Raw genomic sequence first — 25,037 nt, 5'->3', positions numbered from 1 at the left:
AGCGATGTTCGAGATTGCAAGAAGGCATAGCAGTTGGGCCTAAGAGATAGCTTCTTTGGACTATGGTGCAAAAAAGGAGCTAGATGTTCATATTGTTCGGCCCGTTAATATAATTCAGGGTAAAAAGATGTATTTATTTTTATCCCCAGCTATCACTCAATTTCCAGTAAGATCCTCAAACAAAAACTATTCCTAATTATATCCCCATGCATTCCACATTGTCTCAAGAAGATAAGTTCATATTCCCATTCTTACCCCTACAAGTAATAAATATATTACTCCTACAAAACAAATGTCGCTTCCGTAATTTAATATAAGTCTTCAGGGTATTTAAATCACAATTGTACAACGTATAAAGTCCTTTTGGGTTTATCTTACGTTGTCTCAATAAAACAAATCCAAAGAAAATCTAAAAGCGAGCCTCAGTCTGTTTGGATTTCGGAAGAGAAGATGTCAGGGAAAGGAGCGAAGGGATTGTTGACAAGCAAAACCCCAGCTCAGTCTAAAGATAAAGACAAGAAGAAACCCACCTCTCGTTCCTCTCGTGCTGGTCTACAGGTTTTTTTTTTTTTTTTTGGGTTTTTTTGAGTTTGTGCTCTTGTTTTAATCTTAATTACGGGTTTTTGATTATTTAGTGAGTTTTAGTTATTTTCTTAATGGGTTTTTTTTTGGTTCTGATTTTTGGGTTCTTGCTCGGGTTCATTGAAGACTTTGATTGCAAGTTGTGTTTTTTTATTTATTGTTATTTTATCTGCCCATGATAAACTATGATCAATTGTGTTAATGATTTTTTTTCTTGTAAGAATATCATTAGGGTTTATAATTGAGTTATCAATTTGTGAAAGAGAAAAACGAACTGAGATCTATGTGAAATTGAGGAAACTTGCAGTCAGGGTGACCGACTAAGATAATTGTTGGGGTTAGTTGAGCTTGGGCTTTATAGTTTGGAAACCTAAACCATCTGAGATTTGAGAGTCAATATTGGGTTTTGTTACTTTCCTCAAGTCATCATGTCAGCTGAATTGATGAAGCTGAGGAATCCGTGTAAAAAGTGAGAACTAGAATAATAGGACAATATAATGTAAATAGGCATAAAAGAGAATGCAGGAACCATTGGAGAGAAGGAGAAAAAAGGAAAAAGAATTTAGTTTATCTAAGTAACCCACATTTGACATAAATCTTTTTAATGCAAATGCAAAAATCCAAGGCTGATAAAATACCTTAAAAAAATTGCAACTTAATGTTATAGCTTCGGATGTTGTTATGAACAAAGTTTGTATCCTTGTACTCTGCAATCTCTTGGTGTGCTCTGAAGATTATTTATTATGCTGAATTATTGATGGGTGTTGACTTTGTAGGCATTTAGTTGTTGCGTTGAGATGCTCAATAAGGACTCTCTTGAGCTTGGGTAGCTTTAGGTCATAGAGGAAATGAATCTTGTTAAACTGAATACAACTTAGGTGGAGTAAGCATTGTTAGGAATACCTTTCGGTATGTAATCTTGAAATGGGTAGGGAAGATGTTAAATAGTTATGTTCTTACATAGGGCATACAGTTGAGGTTTTGAGGACTATAGGGCACCTATTTGTTCCAGACTAGGTGGGTTATTCATAAGGGTACCGAATAGCATTATGGAGCTGTTTAGGTTTTACCAATTGACTGTTAAGGTTAAGTACAGATGGCCTGCTTGGTTCAGTAACCCCATGAGGATAAACCAATCTCTTACTCTTCTTGTACTTGTCATCAGGTTCCCTCTCTCGCCCTCTCTCTTTTTTTTTATCTTTTATCTTTTTTTAGGGTTCTTTTATTGGGATTTTTGCCTTTTTTTTTTAATGCATACATGATTTTTTTTCTTGGGGGGGTTGTTTGATTATTTAGTTATACCTGGGTTGTTTTTATTTTGGTTCTGGTTCTGGATTCTTGCTTGGGTTTATGGAAGTTTTCAGTGCAAGTTTTTTCTTGAGAAGATTTTGTTAGTGAATTTTATTGAAGTTTTGTGTTAATGTGTTTCTTAAAGAATGTTGTTGGTCTTTATAATTGAGTGATGCATTTTGGAAAGAGAAAATAGACTTGAGATTTATGTGAGATTAAGACTTGGGGTGGCTAAGATAACTATTGGGCTTAGTTGAGATTGGATTTTATAGTTTGGAAATCTAAACTACTGATATTTGAGAATAAAAACTGGGTTTTCTTTATGTTCCTTTGCTTGTCATTTCAGCTGAATTGATGACTCTGAGGATTTGGTATAAGGAGTGAGAGCTAGATTAATAGGCAAACATAATGTAAATAGCCTCAAAGGAGAATGCAGTGGCAATTGTAGAGAAGGTGAAAAAGGAAAAGAATTCAGTTTCTAGAGAGACAACTAGCCATTTGTTTCTTAAGATTTAGTTTCCTTAGTAACTGATATATGCCACAAATCTCTTTAATGTGAATGCAATCTGAGGCTGATAGAAGTACATGCCATACATAAGTCGCAACTAAATGTTATAGCTTGGGATGTTGTTATGAAGAAAGTTTGTTTCCTCATCCCCTGCAATCTTTTGATGTGTTCTTGGTTGGTTAATTGAGATGCTGCTCAATAAGGACTTTCATGAGCTGGAGTACCTTGAGGTTATAGAGGAACTGAGTTTTGTTAAATGAATTGAATATAAATCAGGGTGACTAAGTGTGATTTAGAAATATAGTTTGGTGATATATAATTTGAAATGGATGATGAGGATGTTGAATGAATACTTTTTTCAGAGGGCTTATGGTTGAGGACTTTACGGTGACTATTTAGGTTTTGCAAATGACTGTTAAATTTAAGTGTTACAGATGGTTCATTTGGTCCAGCAATTTCAATGATAATATGTATGAGGTGGTATAACTTATCAATTCCACACAGGTCTAATTTTCAGAAACACATAATCAGGAATTGTGAAGCAGTCAGATTATATGGAGCCACAAGTTCTTCTGGCTATCAGTTTGATCAATAATATTATCTAAAGTGGTGAGGATATCTTTGCTCTTCCTGTGCGCTGACTATATTGCTTAACTCTTCAGAAATCAGAACTTTGGTTCTTTATGCACCTCACGACCATGGTATTTTTTCTCTTGCGCTACTTGTTATACTTGCATCATGTTATGCTCTTTCTTTTAACGTTGTTTAGATCACACCCATTCAGAGAGATAACACAGCTAGAAAACAATTGCTTCTTAGTTGCTGGGTTGTAGGTTTAGTCTTGTCTTGGTTACAACTGTGGAGTAGCATCTTGCATTACAATTGATTGTGCTATTTTTGTCATTTGGCCATTATGGCACTGAGGATTGATTATTGTTACTTTTGCTTGTACAAGTAGGGGGTGTGTGTGTTATAGGAATTTGCAGACTTCCTGAATAATGATCAATGACTTGCAAGCTTATCGCCTGTTTTCAGCAAAGATTTTCATTTCTAGATTTGGCCATTTATACCTGTCCGGAAACATAAAAGATTTGACCATCTATTTCGTTCTGTACCATCCCTGCAGTTTCCTGTTGGGCGTATCCACCGCCTTCTGAAATCAAGAGCAACTGCCCATGGAAGAGTGGGTGCAACGGCAGCTGTTTACTCTGCTGCTATCTTGGAGTACCTGACTGCTGAAGTGTTAGAGCTGGCAGGAAATGCAAGCAAGGATCTGAAGGTAAAACGTATAACACCAAGGCATCTGCAGCTAGCAATCCGGGGTGACGAGGAGCTAGACACCCTTATAAAAGGAACCATAGCTGGTGGTGGTGTGATCCCTCACATCCACAAGTCGCTTATCAACAAATCCTCCAAGGAATAATGCTTTTGCTGTCCATTGTATTATTAACTGAATCCATGGGATGGATTGCTGTGTTGTGTACATTGGCAGAGATAGTTTATTGGGTGATAATTTGCCCATTTTCTTTTCGATGATAGCTCGTTTCTTGTCGTTCCGGTAGGAACTAGGAACTGAACAACGTATGGTTTCATTTGTGGCAGTTTGCAAATTGTGAGACAACCCTGTAGGTTGAACAGAAAGTTGCTAGAATCCGTTACTGTTCACTTCATTTTTACTCTCTACAATTTCCTTTCATGTTTTATTGAAGTTTTTAAAATAGGTTAAACAAAAGAATGCTTAATTTCTTGGTAAGGGGCAATCATAATTTCAAAAATCCATTTGACACTTAATTTGAAGCATTATTAACCCCAATGTTGTATGATCTGCTATCAATTTCTATTACAGTTGGCCGCCATAATCTTACATTGTGATCAAATCAACCATGGTGATAGTGAGATGGAAATATATCTGACAGGATGCGAAGGAAGACAGAAATTGTAGTTACTTTAAACAGAAATTGTCGTGATTATTTAAAGTGTTTTTAATTTGAAAATTTATTAAAATAGAATATATTTTTTATTTTTTAAAATTTATTTTTAATATAAAACAATAAAAATATATAAAAAATAATTTTCAAAAGTTTCTAAAAATATTCTTAACCATAAAATAAACACGTCAAGGTAGCCAATTACGTTTTTTTGCGGAGCATAGGGGTAAGTAAGACAGAAGCATAATAGTTGAGGGACGTACCTTTACTGCCAATCGATTCATCTCCCACTACGTTGACTAGTAGTCATGAGAAGATAATTTTATATTTCCATTCCTACCCCCAAAAAATCCATAAATAACTCCACAAAACGAGTGGTGTTTCCGTAATATTATTTCGGCTTCAGAGCATTTAACTTTCCATCCTAGGATATATAAAGTTCCATTTTGGGTTCATCTTACGTTGTGATAAACAAATCTAAGGGCCGAGGTCTCTGTTTTTGGTTTTTGGAAGAGAAGATGTCAGGCAAAGGAGCAAAGGGATTGTTGACTAGCAAGACCCCAGCTCAATCTAAAGATAAAGACAAGAAAAAACCCACTTCTCGCTCTTCTCGTGCTGGTCTTCAGGTTCTTCTTCTTGTCTTTTTTTTTTTTGGGGGTGGGGGTTCTTTTGATGGGGTTTTTGAGTTTTAATCTTACTTGCTTATATGCTTGGAGGGTTCTTTTTTTTTTTTTTTGGTGAGTTTTAGTTATTTTCTTAATGGGTTTTGATTTTGGTTCTGCTCTCTGGCTTCCTGCTTGGGTTCATTGAAGATGTAGAGTGCTAGTGTTTTATATATATATATATATATATATATATATATATATATATATATATAATTACCTGCGCCATGAGAAACTATGGTGATTTTGCTATTTAATTTTATTGCATTTTTGTGTTTATGCATTTTTTTTTTCAATTTGTGAATGAGAGTATAAACTGAGATTTGTGAAATTGAGGGAAACTCGGCACTTAGTGTGACTTAGCTAACCATCGGGCTTAGTTGAGCTTGGGTTTTATAGTTTGGAAATCTAAGCTATCTGAAATTTGAGAGTAAATACTGAGTTTTCTTTATTTTCTCAAGTCATCATGTCAGCCGAATTGATGATGCCAAGGGATCGGTATAAAAATGTTAGAACTAGAGTGATAGAAAAATATATTGTAAATAGGCTCAAAAGGAGAATGTTGTACCCATTCGAGAGAAAGTGAATCTCTTGAGAGAAAACCAGCCCTTGGTTTCTTAAGGATTTAATTTTTCGAGTAATCCATGTTTTTCATAAATCTGTTTAATGCAATTGCAATCAGAGGCGTATAGAAGTACTTACCAAAAAAATGTCGCAACTAAATGTTATAGCTTGGATGTTGTTGTGTACAAAGCTTGTATCTTTGTCCTCTGCAATCTTTTGGTATGTTCTGAGGAGTGTTTATCATACTGAATTATTGACGGGTGTTACCTGTTAGGATTTAAGTTGGTTCTTTGAGATGCTCAATAAGGATTTTATTGAGCTTGGGTAGCTTGAGGTTGTAGGGGAAATGAATTTTGTTAAATTGAATACAACTCAGGTGGAGTAAGCGTGATTTACAAATGTAGTTTGGTGTTATATAATATGGTGATTTAGAAATGATTATGTTTTTTCGTAGGGCATGCAATTGAGGACTTTAAGGTATCTATTCTTTCCAGACTAGAATGGGTGGTTCATAAAGTACAGAAGAGCATTATTGAATTGTTTAGGCTTTACCAATTGACTTTTAAAGTTAAGCAATAGTGATGGCTCATTTGGTCCAGGAACTTTCATGATATTTTAGAATGTGATTAATATGGAGTAGTAGAACTTATCAATTCCAGGGCATTGCCTATATTGCATATCAACATAAATCAGAATTTTGGGTTTTTATGCTTCCCAGGGCCATTGGCTTTTACATGTCTTATGCTTATTGTACTTGCATGTCACGGTGCTCTTTCTTTCAACTTTGTTTTAGATCTCACATGTTCAGAGAAATACATGCAGCTAGAAAACAGTTGCTTCATATTTGCTGGGTTGTAGGTTCTAGTCCTGAGCTTGGTTACAAATATGGAGTATCATTTTTGCTTGGCTGCTGAGTGTGTACTCTTTTTGCTATATGGCTGTTATGGCTCCGAGGATTGGTTATTGTTACTTTTTCCCTGTTATCAGCAAAGGATTTCCATTTCTAGATTTGGCCATTTATACCTGTCCGGAAACATAAAAGATTTGACCATCTATTTCATTCTATACCATCCCTGCAGTTTCCTGTTGGCCGTATCCACCGCCTTCTGAAATCAAGAGCAACAGCCCATGGAAGAGTGGGTGCAACTGCGGCTGTTTACTCTGCTGCTATCTTGGAGTACCTGACTGCTGAAGTGTTAGAGCTGGCAGGAAATGCAAGCAAGGATCTGAAGGTGAAACGTATAACACCTAGGCATTTGCAGTTAGCAATCCGGGGTGATGAAGAGCTAGACACCCTTATAAAAGGAACCATAGCTGGTGGTGGTGTGATCCCTCACATCCACAAGTCGCTTATCAACAAATCCTCCAAGGAATAATGCTATTTCGGTTCATTGTACTGAATCCATGGGATGGACCGCTGTGTTGTGTATACACTGGGTGATAATTGGCCCCCAGTCCATCTTCGATTGGATTATAGCTGGTTTCCTTTTGGTAGTAACCGAACAATGTAGGTTTTGTTTGTGACAGTTTGCAAGTTGTTAGACAATCCTCTAGGTCGAACAGAGAGTTGCTAGAATGTATTTCCGATTACTATCCTGTTCGTTTTTACTCTAATTTATGATCATGTTTTATCACGGTTTAAAATAGGTTAAACGAAAGAATGTTTGAGGATATGCCTGTTTTATTTCTCAGCTTCTCTGAGTTTAAGAGCACTGCTAAGAGCTCTTGGTGTTTTGCTTGAGAATTTTACAATAATGGTTCATCTGTATCTGGGCATTCTGAAGCACCCTTGGTGTTTGGAGTACAAATTGCAAGTTCCCATGTTTCTTCTAAAACGAGTATCATGAATCCACAAAAATTTGATCACTTACACTTTCAATGTCTTGGTAATGGGCAAGCATGTTTTCAAAAATTCATACAAATCGAATTTCAAGCCATCATCAGAGCAAACATCGGTGTCCCAATGTTGTATGATCTGCTTTCAATTTATATGATAATTGGCAACCAGAACTGAACATTGTGATAAAAACAATCATGTCTGGGACGAGAAGGTGAATATAATGCCATAGTAGATTTCTAAAAACGGGAGCTAGAACAACACGAGCAATGTCAGAAAGGAAAAGCATCAACTGCAACAAATAGGATGAATGAATTGCTTTCTGCTCAACGGAGGATAACCTAGTTTCAAGTCACGAGCAAACAACTTATACTAGAAGTCAGAGTTCATAACTCTCTAATCACTCTCTAATAAATCTGCTGCAAAAGCAAAAATATATGAGAAAGGCTTCATAACTCGATGATTACTGTTACCATCACGGAAACACAGCCCTGCCAACCAATGGAACTGTTGCATCTACTGTATGGCTGAAAACTTTGGAACATCAACTGGGAACTGGTGGATCTCATCCATCCATGGGTTTTTCTCCTTGGCTGGGTTTATGGTCCTCAGAGCCTTCCAGACAGCACTGTTACACTTGAACCCAGACCCAAAAGCGATCTGCCATGTTCTGTCTCCCTTCTTTATCCTCCCTTTGGCTTCTGAATAAGCCAATTCATACCAAAGAGAGCTGCTTGAAGTGTTGCCAAATCGATAGAGTGTCATCCTGGAAGGTTCCATATGCCAATCTGAAAGCTGTAGGTTTTTTTCCAATTCATCCAACACCGCTCTCCCCCCAGCATGAATGCAGAAATGCTCAAACGCCAATTTAAAATCCGGGATGTATGGCTTTAACTTCATCTTAAAGAGTTTTTTCCCCACCAATGTGGCAAAAAAGAGCAGCTGTTCAGACATGGGCAAAACAAGAGGGCCGAGGGTAGTGATATTAGTCTTTAAAGTATTCCCTGCAACTGCCATCAAGTCCTTCGATAAAGAAACCCCAACCTTTCCAGTAGAATCCTCTTGTTGAGTAACACAGGAGAAGCACTTATCATCAGCGCCCTTATTTGTTCTAACAGTATGAACCAATTGGTACTTAGAACGCCACCAGTCAGATCTTTTATTTGAAAGCAAAACAGCAGCCCCTCCCATTCTAAACAAGCAATTTGAGAGAAGCATTGACCTATCATTCCCAAAATACCAATTCAAGGTGATGTTCTCCATGCTAATAACCAAAGCATAAGAATTAGGATGCGCTTGAAGGAGATGTTTGGCAAGATCAATCGATATCAAACCAGCACTACAACCCATACCACCAAGATTATAACTAAGAATATTCCCCCTTAGCTTATAATGGTTGATCAGCATGGCGGACAAAGATGGTGTTGGGTTAAACAAGCTGCAATTCACAATCAGAATTCCAATATCTTTCGGTTTCACAGATGTCTTCTTAAGCAGCTCATCGATTGCACCAAACATTACAGCCTCAGCTTCCTTCCTTGCTTCAGCCATGCACGGATTTGGAGGAACTCTCAAGACAGCCTCGGGGAGATAAGTCGACTCCCCAAGACCAGACCTCTCAAGAATTTTCCTTTGGAACTCCATGCTCTCCTCAGTGAAAACACCTGTTACCTTCGATCTATCCATAAAAATCTTCCTAGTACATTCCCTGGAATCATCAGGCTTATAGCATGAAAAATTCACTAGGTAAACAGGGCGAGGTCGGGTAAGGAAATAAAGGGTCAACAAAAACACGAGGAGGGTCGAACAGAGGATCACGGATATGAGATTGAATTTAAGATGGTACCAAAGATCATGTAGATCTTGGATCGAGAATGTAGATAGCTGTGCCGCAATAACGACAGCAATAGGTGATAAAAACAGGAACATCCCATGAGTAATAAGGTAATGATAGCCAAGTTTCACATATTTCAACTTCACTGATTGCTTGAAATCAGGGAGTTTTCTCAAAGATGATGGCTGGATCAAGGGTTTAGTTTGATTTGATTCAGACATTGTTGCTTGATTCGTTGATCAACAAAGGTGGCCAAAATCAGAAGTATCCTACGATAGGAATTGGAATCTTTGAGGATTTTCAAAAGCCAACAGGAAAGGGGCTTAAACCTCAAATATGCTTTAAGGATCAATACAAAAGATCAAAACAGAAACTTTTGCATCAGACTCAGGCAATGCAAAAGCAATAAGTCAAAGAACCTTAACACCCCTGCAAAATAAGACAAAACCCATCACCAAACTACATCACTACATCATTTACATTCTCAAAATCACAAAAATGCTCAATCTTGGTGACATAAAAGAGATCTACATGAAGTCTTTTTATCACCAACAGAAATGATAAACGACAAAAAAAGAAGAAAGCAAATATATGCCATTTCAAGCCGTAGAAATGACCCAATACAGAAATGTTACTTATAAAGTACGATCAAGAAGGAAAAACTGACCTTGAATGAGAAATCTGAAGAGAAATGGATACCCTATCTCATCTGAAAAACCGAAGGACACGAGTGAGGGAAACCTGAAAGCACTTTCGTGTCTTGTAAAAATCAGACTTTTGTGCTTTTTGTTTGTGTAGTGCTCGTGCTTTTGAGGTGTCGTGCGGCAAAACATTGTCGCAAGTGGTGGGTCCTGTCTTCTCTTCCGGAGGCATTCCAGTTGTCTTAGATGGCCAATAAAATGCTGAAACGTTGTGAAATCGTCACAATTTAACGGTCAAGCAAAGCTATTTTTGAAATGTCTAGTCTACATGACGTGCTCTCCATTAACGAAAGTTACGCAACTATGGGGATGCTGCAGACACGATACTTAAATATCTTTTTTTTATTATTATTACTTAAATATCTTTTTTTAATTATAATTTTTTTATTTTTCATTATTTTAATATATTAATATAAAAAAACATTTAAATTTATTCCAAACAAAAAATACTTCAAAAAATAATCACTATTAACTTAAATTAATAAAAAAAGTTTCAAAACTCTAAAATTATGTATTTTTTTTTTCTAAATTAATGGATTTTGGGTTTATATATATATAAAGTTTCAAATCTTGGTTTTTAAACGATGTTACTTTTAAGAGTTTAATCCTCACTCAAGGTCAGGTCGGTCAGGTCATCAGCCACGTGCCTTTGTGCGGCGAAGGGAGAAGTGGCTTCGCTAGCAAAAACACTGTTTGCCTGAAATTAATTGGCTGTAATCATTCTTTGCTGACCAGTTGTGACATGGTTGCCAAAACTCAAGAAGCTTGCTAAAAACGGATGCTGACATGCGTGCTCGCTGGTGTCCACGAACAAGACAATCCATTTTCCAACTTAGATTTCAAATCGGTCCAGCAGGCTGATAAAGTAACCTGCTAACCTGGGATCTAATCCAGGACGGCTTGGTTATCCCGGCCGAGATCCCTTCAAAGAATTATCTTTGAAATTCTCATTGCAAAATCAATACCTAAATGGATAATCAGGTATCATCTAAAAGGAAAAACAAGAGAAAAGCCTTGAGCCAGTAGAACTCTGGGTTTGCTCTATCAGTGGATTATCAGGGTTTCATGTACGGATGTTATGCTCCAAAAATTGCATAAATATTCTAGCATGTTAGAAACACTTGAACTGAGAAGCTGCTGGTATCATCTTTTGTTCTTCTTCTTGAATCTTCTATCTTTCTTGCTCATGTATTTATCGATTTCTTCCTCTTCCTCGTCCTCGTCTCCTCTGCCCTTCCTTTTCTTACCTCCAGGTTCTTTAATTTGCTATGGAAGTTCAACAACAGATCATGACCAGAAATTCAGAACATGATACAGCAACCATAATAAGATAATTAACAAAGCCAATGGCAAGACTTGCAACAATAATTGGTGTTTTATGACAGACTAGTGAACCAAGGAGACAAGATCGGAATCAGAAGTTCAACCAGGGTTAAATTGAGGAATTCGGTTAAATATATGAAAATTACAGGATTTTTTACATAGAGAACAAAACTAATAACAATAACCAATTTTATATATGAAAATTTTGTGTGTGTAATAGCCGACTGGGTGATCAAACCAGGAACGGGTTAAGGACCCAAAGATCAACCATGGTTGAGTTGAGGCTGAGCTAGTTGTTGCGTTAATTATGTAAAATAAATACTTGAAGATTAGAGAATTAAAATTTTTGAGGATAAATATACAAGGAAGGTGTAAAATTTGTCTCAATTGTAGGAGTTTTTATCAGTTAACAACCAAACAAAAGTAATGTGTTCAGTAACTAAAAAATTCTTAGAATTATATGACAATACAACTTCGGAAAAATCCAACTTTGAAATAGGTTTTTGACCTCCTCTATTGGTTCTTGACTGGATTTGAGTGGTGGTCTGACCATTTTGAAGTTTATACTACATATGAACACCTAAGTAACTACCAGAAAGCCTGACGGCAGCATTTGAACCTCCAATAAAGTAGATGCTGACAAATGAAGAACTTTTGAAACAATACCAACAACTCCAATACCATTGCAGGCTTATCTTTCATCTTTTTTACTTTCCACATCTAGTATAACAAAGATGAATCTAATAATGATATTTTAAATACCTTCTGTGAAATTCTTTTGGCTTCTGTGACACGCTCCAGCAATAGCATGATTTCCTCTTGATGAGGACGGATATCCGACATCCTAATACCTGAAACATAGTATACAGCTCAGTACATAAAACACACTGCTTTCAAGAGCCTCAACGAATGTTCAACCCACCGATGAGATTCTCTATTTGTTTAAACCACCCAATTTCATTTTGATTAACTAGTGATATTGCCAACCCAGATCTTCCTGCACGAGCAGTTCTCCCAACACGATGAATATAATCCTGCAAACCACAGAAAATCAGAAGAGGAAAAGTTAAAATAAGCAAAATACCCTCACACAACCAAACAAGTTCCTTGTCATCTAAAGGAACAGCAATGTTTGGCATATATAGTGTAAATTTCCAAGTTCATACTTATAATTACAAACTAGAAATTACAAGAATGTTGGACGAAGAAGTGAGGATGCAAGGTAAAATACCAGGATAAGAAAAGGAGAAACAATTAACCACAGTTCAAAACTCCACACGAGGGAGAAAAATAAGCATATGCAGCTCTGAGATCCAAGGCAGCACCCTTTCCTCTCCTTTAGGAGTAATTTTTCATTTATGTAAATAAAGCATTGAGAATAACACACTCAGTTTCGAAGTTGTAGAAATTAATCCAGATTTTTCAGAAAGAGGAAAAGGCAACGTATATGCATACAAATGAATATACATGTATTCTACTTCTGGATTATAGATTTTTGGGCCATCTCTCATGCAATAAAAACAGGCTAAATTGTTTTACTGTAGCAATCAAGGGCCACTCCAAGACTGAAATATTAAACCTAATTCTTGTTTCCCAATTAGCCAGCCTCCAATTTATCTAGGGCATAACACTAACCATAGGAAAATTGACAAATTAGATAGAAAAGAATCATCAACTACAGTCAGGCAAGAGTACTTAAGACTCTGACAAAGGTAAGTAGAAGGTTCAAATTATGGTATCCTTGGTCTACTCCAGCATGAAGACACAGGAAAATAGTAGGCTACCTTAGAGTTGGTGGGGATATCATAATTAACAACCATATCCACAGATGGAATATCAAGTCCTCTACTTGCAACATCAGTGCATATGAGAATATTGCACTCGCCAGCTTTGAACTTGTTTAAGGCTCCAAGCCTCTTAGACTGTAAAAAAAATATTCCACTGACAAAGTGAGAGACAATTTCTAACGAACAATAAAACCGAGGCAACAAAACCAAGAAGATCGAAAGAAAACGATAATAAAAAAAATAAAGCAAAATCAAGAAGAAAAAAACTTCGATTAAATAAGTTTTACCTGACTCATGTGGCCATTAATGGGGATGGCCCTTAGACCAAGATTTCGAAGAACCAAAGCCAAAAAATGAGTTGCATCACATGTCCGTGTGAAAACCATGGTAGAAGCTCCAGATTTCAGAGTCAGAGTATGTACAAGATAGCATTCCTGCAGGCATAAATAATGCAAATCAGCCTAACAGAGACATTAACTGCGAAAGGAAAAGGAATGGAAGCGGTGTCTTCTTGTTGAGCTTTATTGGAGCACAAGACCCAACAATTATTATCTCAATTGTTATATGCATAACAGAGACCTGGAGTCCCATTAAGTATTTATTCTTTATCACCACTACAGTGAATGCTTGATAAGACAGATCTGAAACATGCGAGACTTGCTCGATCAAGATAATGGGGTTAAGCAATACTCTTTTCTATCAGTTCTGCTGTGTGCTTTACATTTATGGTATAGTACAACTTGGATGGAAACTTTTCATTGACCTCACATAGCTTAAAAGCATTCGCCCATTCCAGATTGAAAGATTCAATCTCATGATAAATAAACCACAAAAGAATTCTGCAATTGACTATTTTAAAAAAACACAATTACTAAGATGAGGATTATTTCTTCATTGACTATTTTACACCATGCAAGATGCTCCATTACCTATGTTTAACAGAAAATCAAAATGTTTAATCAGATCCTGAAACATTCCCCTAGCTGATCAGAAAGAAATAAAAGTTCACCTCTAGTTTACCACACAAAATTAAGTGTGCAAGATAAATTCGAAAACAGACACTAATGAGCCTGGTTTGTTCTTTTATAAGGTCCTAGGAAACAACTACTTTTAGAAAGAGAAGAGAATGTAACAGAATACCAAGGAGAATAATGACAATGCATAGCCTTGTCAGGAAATCTAAGCTGCAGAAAATTTTGTAGTATTAATCTTGTGATGAACACTAAACTAAAATGTCAACTTTGGAAGTCACCTTAGATTTCTGGATAAATCATCTACAGGATAAGTAGAGCATTTGGGGCTGGGGAAGGATGCAGAAGAAAGGATTTTCAAAACAATTCTTCCAACCGGTCAGAAGATCATATTCTACTATCAGATAGAGCATTTGAGGTTCAAGAACAATGTTAAGGAAATTAGTTTTTGTAGTTATGGAAGGATATGGAAGAAAGGTTTAGAAGATAAATCAATTGACTGATCAGAAGACCACATACTACAATCAGATCTTGCAGTAAAGGACATGGATAAGAATGGGAAAGAGCAACAAGATGTGTGTTCACCCTCATTATGGATATTGAGAAAAGAGCATTACCTCCTTTTTAGAAGACAAACTTAATAAAACATGAATGACGGGATCCATACACACTTTTCAAAACCATTAACCTGGTTTTCATCAGATGCCTTGTATAAATACAATTTAAAGGTTCATTCCAAAATTACATGTTTGCTTAGAATAAATTGCCCTATCAGTATAATCAATTTTGGATTCCCCTTTTTGTTCTGCCAATCACCATTACATACTTGTATACTTCAACACCCAGTCCTTTTGTAAAATATTTTCAAAGATATGCACCAATAGGAAAAGAAGAAACCTTGTACTTAGCAGGACAAAAGAGAAGTTGCTGCCTCAATGTCTCGACAACAGAATATTTGGATGCCACTTCTATCTGAAATGATTGAAATTGCAATTTGTGCTAGCAGTTAGGGAAAAAAAGGCTAAGAATAAATACAGCAGATGAAAATCATATCGCCTCACCTTCACAGGATTTCTTAAACAAGCCCTTTGGAGCTTTCGAACCTGAAAACCAAGAGAACAATTTGTTCAATTGTTGAATGCCATCTAATTTATTTTTTCTTCATTTTCCTTTCAACCTCTATGGAATAGGCCTCAGTTTCTAGCATTAGAATGTATGGTAAATATAATTCATTTCTAACTGTAAAACAGCTCTTTTCTTCTACAATCAATCTATATTTATTTCATTGCAAATATTTGGAAGTCATTTAATAATTCAAAATTCCAGATAAAGATACCAGCCACAGTTATTTATGAAACCTCATGCGTATTGTCCAGCCAAGCGCCTACTTGTGCCAGCATGAAAATCCAGCTTGAGAGTCATTGTTGCAGAGAAATATTGAATTTCTGTCTTTTAAAGCCATACTAAACTACTGTAATCAGCTTTTAATAGTTTCTAGAAAATTGTCAATCTTATTTCATTCATTTGCAAGGAATTCATTCATACTTCATGGGAAACAAAAACACCATGCAGATTTAAATGTCAATTATCATTTCAATGCATATGGCTCAACCTTCTTTGTCATAGTTGCAGAAAACAAATATGTTTTCCGATCCCGTGGAATAACAGTTAGAATTTCATCCAGTGATTTCTCAAACTCTTCATTTAGCAACCTGTCTGCCTCATCCAGGATCTGTCAAATGTGGCACATGACACATAAAAAAACAAATTAGTATTCAAGGTACCAAGGATAAAAGGTAACATGAACATTTTCACTTTTAGCATTTTTAGACAGATTAACACTTCCAATACATCAAGGCATGAACTGGAAGCAGCGCTGTCACACGAGTCTATCACAAATTATCATCACCCTTCTCAAGGTTTTGCTAAAATGGAGACACGAATTGATGCAACCAAGAAAAAAGAGAATTAGGAATTCTTTAATTCTATTTTTTTTTCCAGAAAAAAGTTGTTTATAAAGGAATTCTAGTTTACCTGGGAGTCTTATAACATTTACTAATCATAGTATATATTTTTATTTATTTTTTGTATTGTTTGATGACGACGAGAGTAAGGTTATACGTTACTGATTAGAGAAAGACCAGCAAACAAGCCATCGAGTGGATGGCATTATGAAATTGGAACAGAAATACAAAGAGCAAGATCGAAAGGTTGAAGGAAAATGGGACGAAATTCATGACCATGAGATGGCCATCTATTTCCACTCCTTGCTTAGCCAATGAGTCTTCAAAGTAATTTACTTCTTGCCTCGTATGTTGGATGACTGAACTAGAAAATGACAGACAAAGGGAGATACTATTGAAGCATATCAGAGTGTCCATGATGGATTACTATTGGAGTAAAATGTACCAGGACCTCCTGTATTACTGATCAAAGCACAAAGAGTCTCTAAATAAATTGTTCAGCACAAACAGCCCCTAAAAAAAATAGGGATAAAAACTTCTACTCCTGTCAAGTGAAGTTAGGTTTCCATCCAATTTTTTTAAGTAAAACGTGTCAAGCCCCCTATACAATCAGTCAAAGCACAAATAGTCCCTAAACAAATTATTCAACACCAATTGGATCCTTCTTTAAGTGGACTAGGGTGCCATGTGCTAGACACTTGATTTTATTTAAACCAAATTGGATGGAAACCTGACTCCATTTGATAGGAGGACTAGTTTCCACTCCCAATTTTGTTTAGGGATTGTTTGCGCTGAAATATTTGATCAAGGCCTCTTTGTGCTTTGACTAATAGTAAAGGGCCCTGGTACATTTTACTCTTACTTTTATTTAGGTATTAGAAGTTTTTATTCCTATTTGAATTTGTATTTCCTACTTAGTCTAGAAGAGACTACAAAGGGAGGACATATTCATGTACCGATTAAGACTTCTTAATTATGAGCTATTTTGGTCTAGCTTGAAGGCTGTAAACCTTGAGGCTTTCTCTCTTTTTAAGTTTTACTTTCGAATCAAAGCAGCAGGGTGGTTAAGTTTTTCCACCCATTAACTTATTTAGTTTTGCTGAAGATATTAGTAACATAGTTATGCTTCTGTATGGATCTCGATTCAGTATATTTCATTCAAGAAATTAAAATAGGAAGGAAACTAACATGCATCTCATGAAGCATGATTGATGCCAAAAATAAACCTAGATGCATAAACATTTTTCCAATGCATGTTAGTACACATGCATAACTATGTATGTAGCAGTTGTTATGTACAGAATCATCTGGAGAATAGCTGAATGCGAGCATAGTTTCTTGATAAACTAATTTTGTGCACCATAACATTAAAGAGATCATACCAGGTATTTCAGTGTACGGAGAGAAAATCCTTTTGTATTCGACAAATGATCCAAAAGGCGACCAGGTGTACCAACCTACAAAAGATGTAGGTCACTCAATTCATAAAATGCACAATCAGCAATTCCATTTTCACTTGCATTCAAGAAACACTAGAAATTTAGAGTTTCCATGCACAAATAATCATGTGAACAGAGACAAGCACAGCCATGGTACAATAACTTGCTAACTATGCGTAGGTGTGTCTATTTATATTTAGAGAGAGAGAGAGAGAGTTGAAGGTTTGCAAGCTGTTTAAAAATCAAACATGCATTAACTAAAAATCAAGTTTTTTAAGCATAAAAAATAAAATGTGCGAAGAAGATATAACAAGCACATGACCACTCTATCCTCGTGCCTTCATGTCACCCTGAAACAAACAGAATGTTAACCATTGGCCATGTGTTCAATTATTATAAAAAAACAGCACTATAGTTTAATAATTTAAAATTCAAACAGAGAACAGTAATGTATTTAAATGATTGCCATAAACACGGGAAACTCATAACATCACTCTTTCTCAGTTCAGAATTCAAAACCGAAGCATTCTCAAATCTTAGCTCCTTTAACTGGGCAACAATCTCACACAAACAAGCCAACCTCTCCTTTTGCAACTTAAGAAAAGTCAAGAGTATTATCATGCCCGCAAAATTAACACTTACAACAATATGAGGCCGCTTTGCAAGGGCAATTGTCTGTAGCCCCATATCCACCCCTCCAACAAGCTGTTAAAAGAGAAGAAGAAAAGGATAGTTACCCCGCAGAACTTAACACAATATAGTATATGAAAGGCCTAAAACAGAGGGAATTGGAAACTTGCAACAGCACATCTCAACCCGATATCGGACCCCAAAGCTTCAAACTGTTCAGCTATCTGAATTGCCAGCTCCCTACAAGAAACATGAAATTTAATAACAATGCAGAACTGAAAATTTTAAAAACTTGTTGTTTCTTGGAAGATAGAGAAGCTAACCTGGTAGGGGAGAGGACGCAAGCGTAGAAGACTGGAACAGAAGTGACTGAAGCTTGAAGAAGGGCTTGGAGGGTTGGAAGAGCAAAAGCAGCTGTTTTGCCAGAGCCAGTTTGTGCAAGAGCAATTAAGTCTTTGCCTTGAAGAGCATGAGGGATGGCTTCTACTTGAATTTTTGTAGGGTTTTTCCATCCTAATCTTTCACATGCTTCAACCAATGGTTCACATATCCCCAAATCCGCAAACGTCTTCACCGCCTCCTCTGTTTCTTCGGCCATCAAAGGGGCGAGACCGATAACGTGAAGAACTGATTGCTAGGTTTTTTTTTTTTTTTTAATGATCTGATTGCCGGCCGACAATGGAAAACAAACTTGGAGGGAGGTATGGAGGGAGAGGAGAGCTGTCGCCCTATTTATAGTGTGTGATTGATATTTTTATAGTTTCTATAGTTTTCTAAATTGGTCTATCCAGTCCCCAAACTCAGGGAATCATAATTGAGTTCCTATTATTCACTTTAATCAAAACCATCAAACGGTTAAGATCAAACCAGACCTCATCATCCTCAAAAACACCCACAAAAACAATTCCATTTTCAGACAATCAACAAGCTCAGAGACAGACAACATACGAACTCTTACAGGGTTCCAAGGATGTCGTTTTGTTCATCTATATCAACCCCACAGTCTCTGTCTCTCCTATCTAAAACCAAGCCCATCATCAGTGGAGGAGACTACAAACTGGGCTCTCGCTTTAGAGCTTCTGCTGATGTCCCTGATTTTCTCTCTGCAGATTGGTATGCAAAATTCCTCTCTCTCTCTCTCAAAGTTTTTTTTTTTTGGTTGAATTATCATATTTAATTCCCTTTAAACTTTTTTTTTGGGGGGGTTTAATTATGATGGATACATTACAGGCTTGAATCTCGAAGGAAGAAACCATTTGGCCCAAGATTAAATGTAACTTTCTGACCATAAAAATGATGAAAGAAGTTAACTTCTTTTTTTTTGTCGAAAGAGTATCAAATTTATGTTAAACTCTTGTTATAGTTTAGTGCAGAAGAAGCTGTTAATTGCCAGCTTGATGCATTGAAGTATAATGATCAACCTCGTCAAGATTATGGTATTGAGGTCATGTATAGGGTAAATTCTAAGCACAACCCATGTTGATTTTTATCATTTTTGTTTTTGTTTTTGTTTTTGTCTCTCTTTTTTTCCCTAAGTTTTTTGGGGTTTAACTATGCAGTGTTGGAAGTTGCGGCTAATATAATTATCTTGTGTTTTTACTGTTGATAGTTTGCTGGATTTGATCCTTTCGAAAGGTCTACTTATTTTGGGCCATTTTTTGATTTAGGGCAGGTCAGTGAATTCTGTTTAGAACCCTTTAATATCTTAGTCTGTGTGTTTGTACCATTGAATTCTACTCATGATTCTGTTATATCTTCCTGTGTTTGTGTGTTATATGTGTTAATTAATACCTCTTTTTTGAGTTGGCCAACCTAATTTCATTGCAGTTTGAAAGGTTTAGGAGGATTTTTCACCATTCAACATATCGAGTGTTGCTTGGTCACAAGGAGAGGAAGATCTTGAGCAGTTTGTTCGTGAAAGAGGTAGAGTAAGACATGTTTTGATTCTGTTAGTAGTTCATTTTGTTTGCTGCTTGACAAGCAAATGAGTTTGAGTGAGTTCACTAATGGATGCATATGTGCTGGCCAAAGAGGATTTTTGTCAAATTATGAGTCATAGATTCTTCTAAATATGATAAATCCTCTCTCTTCTGCTGTATATGTTATTTGTTTGGGTGTTATGGATGGAACAGAATCGATTCAAACAGAGGATATGGATTCGAGGGAATCGCCCTGAGGAGGAAGAAATATTTCAATTTACCATGGTTCAGGTAACTGTGCCTCTTGCAGACTCGTCTCACCTATATAGATAAATCATGGTCATGGTTATCTTTTACGATGTTTCATATAAGATTGCATTGACTGGGGATGGTACTCTATCAGTAGTTGTTTCAAAAACAATTTTGGATGATTTTATTATAGATAGTCAGCGAGCCTTTAGAGTCATCAATATGCATTATCATACCGTTCGCTTCAGGCTTATTTTTACAGTCAAATGCAAGTATTTTGATGTTATGCTCACTCAATCAAGTTGCAGATCCAAAAACTGTAATTATTTGAATTCTTAGATCTGACTCTCTTGTTTGGAAGCCATGCTCTTTTCGAGGACTGTCATCAGGCTGACTGGTAATCCAGTGACCTCCATCATATTGATGCAAAATTCTTAGGAGGTCTAGCTTATTGGAAACCATGACACTTGCTCATTTTTCCCATCTTGCTTGCTAGCTAGCCTTCTGCGAAACTCTGTGTGGTTTAAGATTAGTGGTTTCCTTCAGTCATTTTACTTTAGAATAATAATAATGTAGAGCTTTAATGCACTCTCCATAGTCATATCACCTCTTCTAATATGTCGTGGCGTGGCAGAGAGTCGGTGGTTCATGGGATGGTTATTGGCTGACAGAGTCTCTTCTTCATGATGGAGATGCTTTTGCTGGTGGTTTGGCCTACTAAACATCAAACACTGATACAATATGGCTTAACTGATGAAAATTCTGCTTTCCCTGATAATGAAGCATGGGATAGTTTGCCTGCTCTCCAACCCCGGAACAATGTACATATATTATAATCGATTACTTTCAGCCTACTGTAAATGAAAGCTGTATATAAAAGCTCTTCAGAATAAAAGATAAATGCGCTCCTTGGTTGCTTCTCCATGCATGTCCGTACTTGGGTCTCATACACCTGGCCAAGCCTTGCTCAAGTATGGAACTCTTTGGAAATTTTCATGGCCAACCCGTGTAGCCTGTAACTGCCAGTAATTATAACATAAAAGGAAGGAAAGAGAGAGAAATGGGGGAGAGAGAATGATGTTTGGGTACATCTATATTGTTATCCAACTCCAGCTGATAATATTGTTCTACCTGGATATGAATTTCCCAGTAGTTACAGTGGATGCATCATAAAACTTCGCAAACTCTTCTATCGAATCGCGTGAAGCCATGCAATACCTGAAACTTGTCTCCCTTGCAGAAACTCTTCTATGAATTATATAAAGCAATGCAATGCCTGGACCTTGTCTGACTTTTTGAGCATGCACAGATCGAAGTTGATTGCGAGCTATACATGGCTGTTGAATATATGAAAGGGGATTGGCATAGCCATAACATTCAGACCCTTCAGATCAGCGATTGTAAAAAAAGATGACGGGTGCACAGGAATTTTGATAATATCTCCAAACAAAAAGCATTCATTGTCAACAACACTTTGCTTTTACATAATTGTCTTGCTAGTTTTCGGATGATTTGGATTTCAAAATGAACACCCAAAGAAATTGGTCTTGCTTCATGCACGGTATGAGATCACAAGATTGCTAATTGGTTCTCTGATCCGTCTGAAAGACAGCAATCAGAATCTTATAAAACAGCCAGGCCCTTCTTAGTACCTCAAAGAAAAACAAGACTACAAAAATGTTTGCGCAACTGATTAGAACCATAACAACTCACTTGATCCACGGAATTTAACAGGTGATCTTTTAACCCATCATTTCATCAATAGTATCTATAGAACCTCAATATCAGTATCTGATATTGATAGCACATCTAAACCAAGGTAAAGTTCAGTAAATAGGCAAAAAGTGGACTCCCAACTTAACTACTAGCTCTTTTAATTCTTCGTCTCAGTGATGAATTTTGTAAGAAGATAGCAGTCAGGCGGGGTAATGTTCGTGTAATAGTTCTGGATGGTATCTGTGATTTCAAATCCAAATTTCTTGTAAAAGCTGATAGCATCTTCATTGTTTGTCTGCACGTGCAAGTACATCTCAGAAATATTTTGCTTTGAGCAGAGATCAATAACATGATTCAACAACTTTGTACCTGCACAATCACACAAATTCGATCAGTAAGAGCACATGCCAAATCTTTCTTTCAAAAATCTTTGCTTTCTGTTCTGATTTCAGAGGAATAAATCCAAAAACCAGAGGACTTTTTAGCAAAGGGATTTCAACCGTTCATAATTGTACAGTGCAATAGAGTTCACGATACTTCACGATTCTTATTTTATATAGTGACTCCACAGCTAACAATTTGCAAAACCTATTAGGCCAGTAGGAAATAAGAAACAAGGAGGCAGACAGCAAACAAATAAAGGAAGTTAAAATGTGTTTAGCAATAACTGGTTCAGGTTCAAGGAGTAGATTTCTGCCTTTTCTTTATGCACTTTTATTTGAGTATCGCTCATTCTCTAAATTAACAAAGATGGTTTGTGTATCTGAATCAAGTGCATAATCAAAAAGCATGATTTCTACCATAGGAGGAAGATATGTGATTTGCTCACCAATGCCTAGGCCACGATATGGTGCTAAAACACCTAATGTCATGATGTAAACACGTAGACCTCCGCCTTCTTTCTTCTCCAGTCGGCAAGCAATTGAACCGACACAGATGTCACTGTAATATGCTGGAAAAAAAAAAAAACAAAGTTTAATACAATTTACTTTTCATGAAATGTTGCCCTCCAGCATTAGGTATTGAGATGATGTGAACATTGCCACACTTCATGTATCTTTAAATTATGTGTATATCACATTTTCACTCATCTGTGTGGTACATGTCTTAAAAAATGGAGGAACAATTAATCACAAGCACTGCAATGTTTATTCTATAGTACACTTAGATCTCCACAATGCATCCATAACAGAAAGACATGTTCTATATATTTCAGAACATAAATCCAAGAAAAACATATTTGGAAGTGCTCAAACTACATTATTAAATAACATGATATTGCTCAATAGTCATCAATCCGCTAAGAAACCAATGGCTTCAAAAAGCATCTTGATAGACAGAATACACAACTTTTCCAACTGATACTAAAATCTTGCAGTTTGGGATTTTCACAATACATGAAAACCTCTTAGCACACAATTATCTCCCACTCAAAGGCAATGAAATTCACAAAATCAGGAATCGTTCCGTGCACTGAAATCCATAAATTCATGATCTATTCAAAACATCAGTATAGCAAGAAACTAAAAGACAAGATAAAATAGACTTAATACAATCAATGAAATTCAGGAATATACACCATTCAAGATATTTGTTAAAAATTATGATATCAGATGATCAAATTAAGAAGTAATCAAAACTACAAGACTTGTTCATTTGTATTTAACAAAGCTGAAATGTCAATCCTAAATATTAACATTTTGCCCCAAAGGAAATGGGTATAAATTTAAAACAATCATTGGGAAAGAGTTTGAAATGCTCTACAATAGAAAATAAATGCTTGTCAAATGAGCTTATCAACAATTAGGATCTTGAAATGATAAGCAGCTATCCACAAAAAAATGGAAAAGGACTAAAAACATTTTTCTGAACCTATAAAACCCATAAATGAATAGAAGAATAGAATCAACACATTATACAACAATCACCAAAACATTGCAAAAAGAAAGGAAAGTTGAGTTATTATAGAACCCAAAGAAAGGATAAAGTTACACCGTCACACTCATGCCAAATTGGTATAAAGAAACTAAATGGCCTACTATGAGTTCATGGAGAAAATAACCCATGACGGAAATTGAAAGTGAGCAAATATCAAACACGTAGGTCACTCGAGTTGGGTTGTTTCTTTTATTTTTTTCATTCGCATTTCACATACATTAACATGGTCAGCACTATCAAATAATGAAAAACATTTAACTAGAACTAGAACAAACACCAACACCAGGCTTTAGATTACTCGGAACTTCCCGTTATTGACAAAAGCAGAAACTCAAAGAATCAGCACTTTGTACTCTTAAATCCAACAGTAAGTAATCACAACCTAGACCAGTTCATTAGAATTCGGCTTTCATACAACATTTTAAGGAGCAAAAACACTTTTACAAACTGAGAAAAATCCCAGAAACACCCAAAAAATCAACAAGAAAATCCAAAACAAAGAACAAAACAACAAACCCATTAAAGAAAAACCAAAACACAAAAAAACCCAGTAACCCATTTCACTAAATCAATATCAATAACCAAAAACCAAAAAAAAAAAAAAAAGACACACACACACATATATATAGAAAAAGAGAAAGAGATGGGTATATAAACCTAGCTTGGTGAAATCGCCAGAAGCGAGGGCATCGGCGTAGTATTTGTCATTATAGCGAACAGGGAAGAGAGCAGTGTTTAGTTTCTTAAGCTGCATCACGTTCTTGTCTCTTACTCCATCTAGGGATATTGATACTTCACGCCCTGCCCCCATTTTAGATTTCTAACCAAACCCACAGGACAAAACCTCAAAGATTTGAAATATGGGGTATATAAGGCTGCTTGTGAATTGGGGTTTTGTCTTTCTTTTTGACAAGCTGTGGTTTTCTAGTTGATTCTCTGAAGTTTCTGTTTGGTTAGTAAGAAAATTCTGAAGGTCCAGTGGGCTTCATTCTACCACTAAGATCCAATACAAAAGGATGATTAAGTTTCAGTTTTTCTGTTGGGCTTTCAAAATGTATTGGGCTTTTCTATCTATTGAGATCACCGAGGCACCGATATTCTGTTTTTTTGCCGTCATATAAAAAATATTATTTAGTTAGTTAAATAGATTTTTTTTTTTTGCACTGGATCTATAGTTTCAAACCTTAATTTTATA

The 25,037-nt window shown here is 36.2% G+C and overlaps 6 protein-coding genes across 7 annotated transcripts; 3 read left to right on the top strand and 3 right to left on the bottom strand.

The window, feature by feature from the left end:
- The first annotated feature begins 354 nt into the window (after window positions 1–354).
- LOC118050319 (probable histone H2A variant 3) lies at window positions 355–4,050 on the top strand. The gene is made up of 2 exons (XM_035060639.2): window positions 355–558; window positions 3,507–4,050. The coding sequence occupies exons 1-2, from the start codon at window positions 451–453 to the stop codon at window positions 3,801–3,803; spliced, it is 405 nt and encodes a 134-aa protein (XP_034916530.1). The 5' UTR covers window positions 355–450; the 3' UTR covers window positions 3,804–4,050.
- Window positions 4,051–4,747: 697 nt separating this feature from the next.
- On the top strand, window positions 4,748–7,225 carry LOC118050322 (probable histone H2A variant 3). The gene is made up of 2 exons (XM_035060642.2): window positions 4,748–4,934; window positions 6,614–7,225. Exons 1-2 carry the CDS (start codon window positions 4,827–4,829, stop codon window positions 6,908–6,910), a joined length of 405 nt encoding a protein of 134 aa, XP_034916533.1. The 5' UTR covers window positions 4,748–4,826; the 3' UTR covers window positions 6,911–7,225.
- Window positions 7,226–7,586: 361 nt separating this feature from the next.
- On the bottom strand, window positions 7,587–10,164 carry LOC118050320 (3-ketoacyl-CoA synthase 11). 2 transcript variants are annotated; one of them, XM_035060641.2, is made up of 2 exons: window positions 9,873–10,164; window positions 7,587–9,474 (listed from the first exon to the last, which is right to left on the bottom strand). In XM_035060641.2, the coding sequence occupies exon 2, from the start codon at window positions 9,424–9,426 to the stop codon at window positions 7,888–7,890; it is 1,539 nt and encodes a 512-aa protein (XP_034916532.1). In that variant the 5' UTR covers window positions 9,427–9,474; window positions 9,873–10,164; the 3' UTR covers window positions 7,587–7,887. The 2 variants fall into 2 exon arrangements, with proteins under 2 accessions (XP_034916532.1, XP_034916531.1); XM_035060640.2 differs by having other exon boundaries at window positions 7,587–9,634; window positions 9,873–10,163.
- A 565-nt stretch (window positions 10,165–10,729) lies between these two features.
- On the bottom strand, window positions 10,730–18,711 carry LOC118050323 (DEAD-box ATP-dependent RNA helicase 10). The gene is made up of 12 exons (XM_035060643.2): window positions 18,344–18,711; window positions 18,191–18,260; window positions 18,033–18,095; window positions 17,334–17,408; window positions 15,600–15,719; window positions 15,049–15,090; window positions 14,885–14,959; window positions 13,304–13,450; window positions 13,014–13,151; window positions 12,152–12,263; window positions 11,992–12,080; window positions 10,730–11,172 (listed from the first exon to the last, which is right to left on the bottom strand). Exons 1-12 carry the CDS (start codon window positions 18,616–18,618, stop codon window positions 11,050–11,052), a joined length of 1,329 nt encoding a protein of 442 aa, XP_034916534.1. The 5' UTR covers window positions 18,619–18,711; the 3' UTR covers window positions 10,730–11,049.
- Window positions 18,712–18,825: 114 nt separating this feature from the next.
- On the top strand, window positions 18,826–21,110 carry LOC118050324 (uncharacterized). The gene is made up of 7 exons (XM_035060644.2): window positions 18,826–19,133; window positions 19,251–19,293; window positions 19,384–19,476; window positions 19,630–19,692; window positions 19,848–19,943; window positions 20,153–20,230; window positions 20,823–21,110. The coding sequence occupies exons 1-7, from the start codon at window positions 18,991–18,993 to the stop codon at window positions 20,907–20,909; spliced, it is 603 nt and encodes a 200-aa protein (XP_034916535.1). The 5' UTR covers window positions 18,826–18,990; the 3' UTR covers window positions 20,910–21,110.
- Window positions 21,111–21,616: 506 nt separating this feature from the next.
- LOC118050325 (uncharacterized) lies at window positions 21,617–24,783 on the bottom strand. The gene is made up of 3 exons (XM_035060646.2): window positions 24,500–24,783; window positions 22,734–22,856; window positions 21,617–22,273 (listed from the first exon to the last, which is right to left on the bottom strand). The coding sequence occupies exons 1-3, from the start codon at window positions 24,651–24,653 to the stop codon at window positions 22,062–22,064; spliced, it is 489 nt and encodes a 162-aa protein (XP_034916537.1). The 5' UTR covers window positions 24,654–24,783; the 3' UTR covers window positions 21,617–22,061.
- Between the last annotated feature and the right edge of the window lie 254 nt (window positions 24,784–25,037).

Source organism: Populus alba, chromosome 6 (genome assembly GCF_005239225.2).
Source record: "Populus alba chromosome 6, ASM523922v2, whole genome shotgun sequence".
NCBI classification, from domain to species: domain Eukaryota; kingdom Viridiplantae; phylum Streptophyta; class Magnoliopsida; order Malpighiales; family Salicaceae; genus Populus; species Populus alba.
This window is presented reverse-complemented; position numbering and strand designations above follow the sequence as displayed.

Excerpts from the sequence above, each read along its gene's own strand:
- LOC118050319 (XM_035060639.2), top strand. The coding sequence starts at position 451 with ATGTCAGGGAAAGGAGCGAAGGGATTGTTGACAAGCAAAACCCCAGCT. Across the intron at positions 559-3,506 it reads CCTCTCGTGCTGGTCTACAG|TTTCCTGTTGGGCGTATCCA; the intron begins GTTTTTTTTTTT and ends CCATCCCTGCAG.
- LOC118050322 (XM_035060642.2), top strand. The coding sequence starts at position 4,827 with ATGTCAGGCAAAGGAGCAAAGGGATTGTTGACTAGCAAGACCCCAGCT. Across the intron at positions 4,935-6,613 it reads CTTCTCGTGCTGGTCTTCAG|TTTCCTGTTGGCCGTATCCA; the intron begins GTTCTTCTTCTT and ends CCATCCCTGCAG.
- LOC118050325 (XM_035060646.2), bottom strand. The coding sequence starts at position 24,653 with ATGGGGGCAGGGCGTGAAGTATCAATATCCCTAGATGGAGTAAGAGAC. Across the intron at positions 22,857-24,499 it reads TGGCGATTTCACCAAGCTAG|CATATTACAGTGACATCTGT; the intron begins GTTTATATACCC and ends TTTTTTTTCCAG. Across the intron at positions 22,274-22,733 it reads ATATCGTGGCCTAGGCATTG|GTACAAAGTTGTTGAATCAT; the intron begins GTGAGCAAATCA and ends GTGATTGTGCAG.
- LOC118050323 (XM_035060643.2), bottom strand. The coding sequence starts at position 18,618 with ATGGCCGAAGAAACAGAGGAGGCGGTGAAGACGTTTGCGGATTTGGGG. Across the intron at positions 18,261-18,343 it reads TGCGTCCTCTCCCCTACCAG|GGAGCTGGCAATTCAGATAG; the intron begins GTTAGCTTCTCT and ends TGTTTCTTGTAG. Across the intron at positions 11,173-11,991 it reads CCAAAAGAATTTCACAGAAG|CAAATTAAAGAACCTGGAGG; the intron begins GTATTTAAAATA and ends GAACTTCCATAG.
- LOC118050320 (XM_035060641.2), bottom strand. The coding sequence starts at position 9,426 with ATGTCTGAATCAAATCAAACTAAACCCTTGATCCAGCCATCATCTTTG.
- LOC118050324 (XM_035060644.2), top strand. The coding sequence starts at position 18,991 with ATGTCGTTTTGTTCATCTATATCAACCCCACAGTCTCTGTCTCTCCTA. Across the intron at positions 19,294-19,383 it reads CATTTGGCCCAAGATTAAAT|TTTAGTGCAGAAGAAGCTGT; the intron begins GTAACTTTCTGA and ends CTCTTGTTATAG. Across the intron at positions 19,477-19,629 it reads GTATTGAGGTCATGTATAGG|TTTGCTGGATTTGATCCTTT; the intron begins GTAAATTCTAAG and ends TACTGTTGATAG.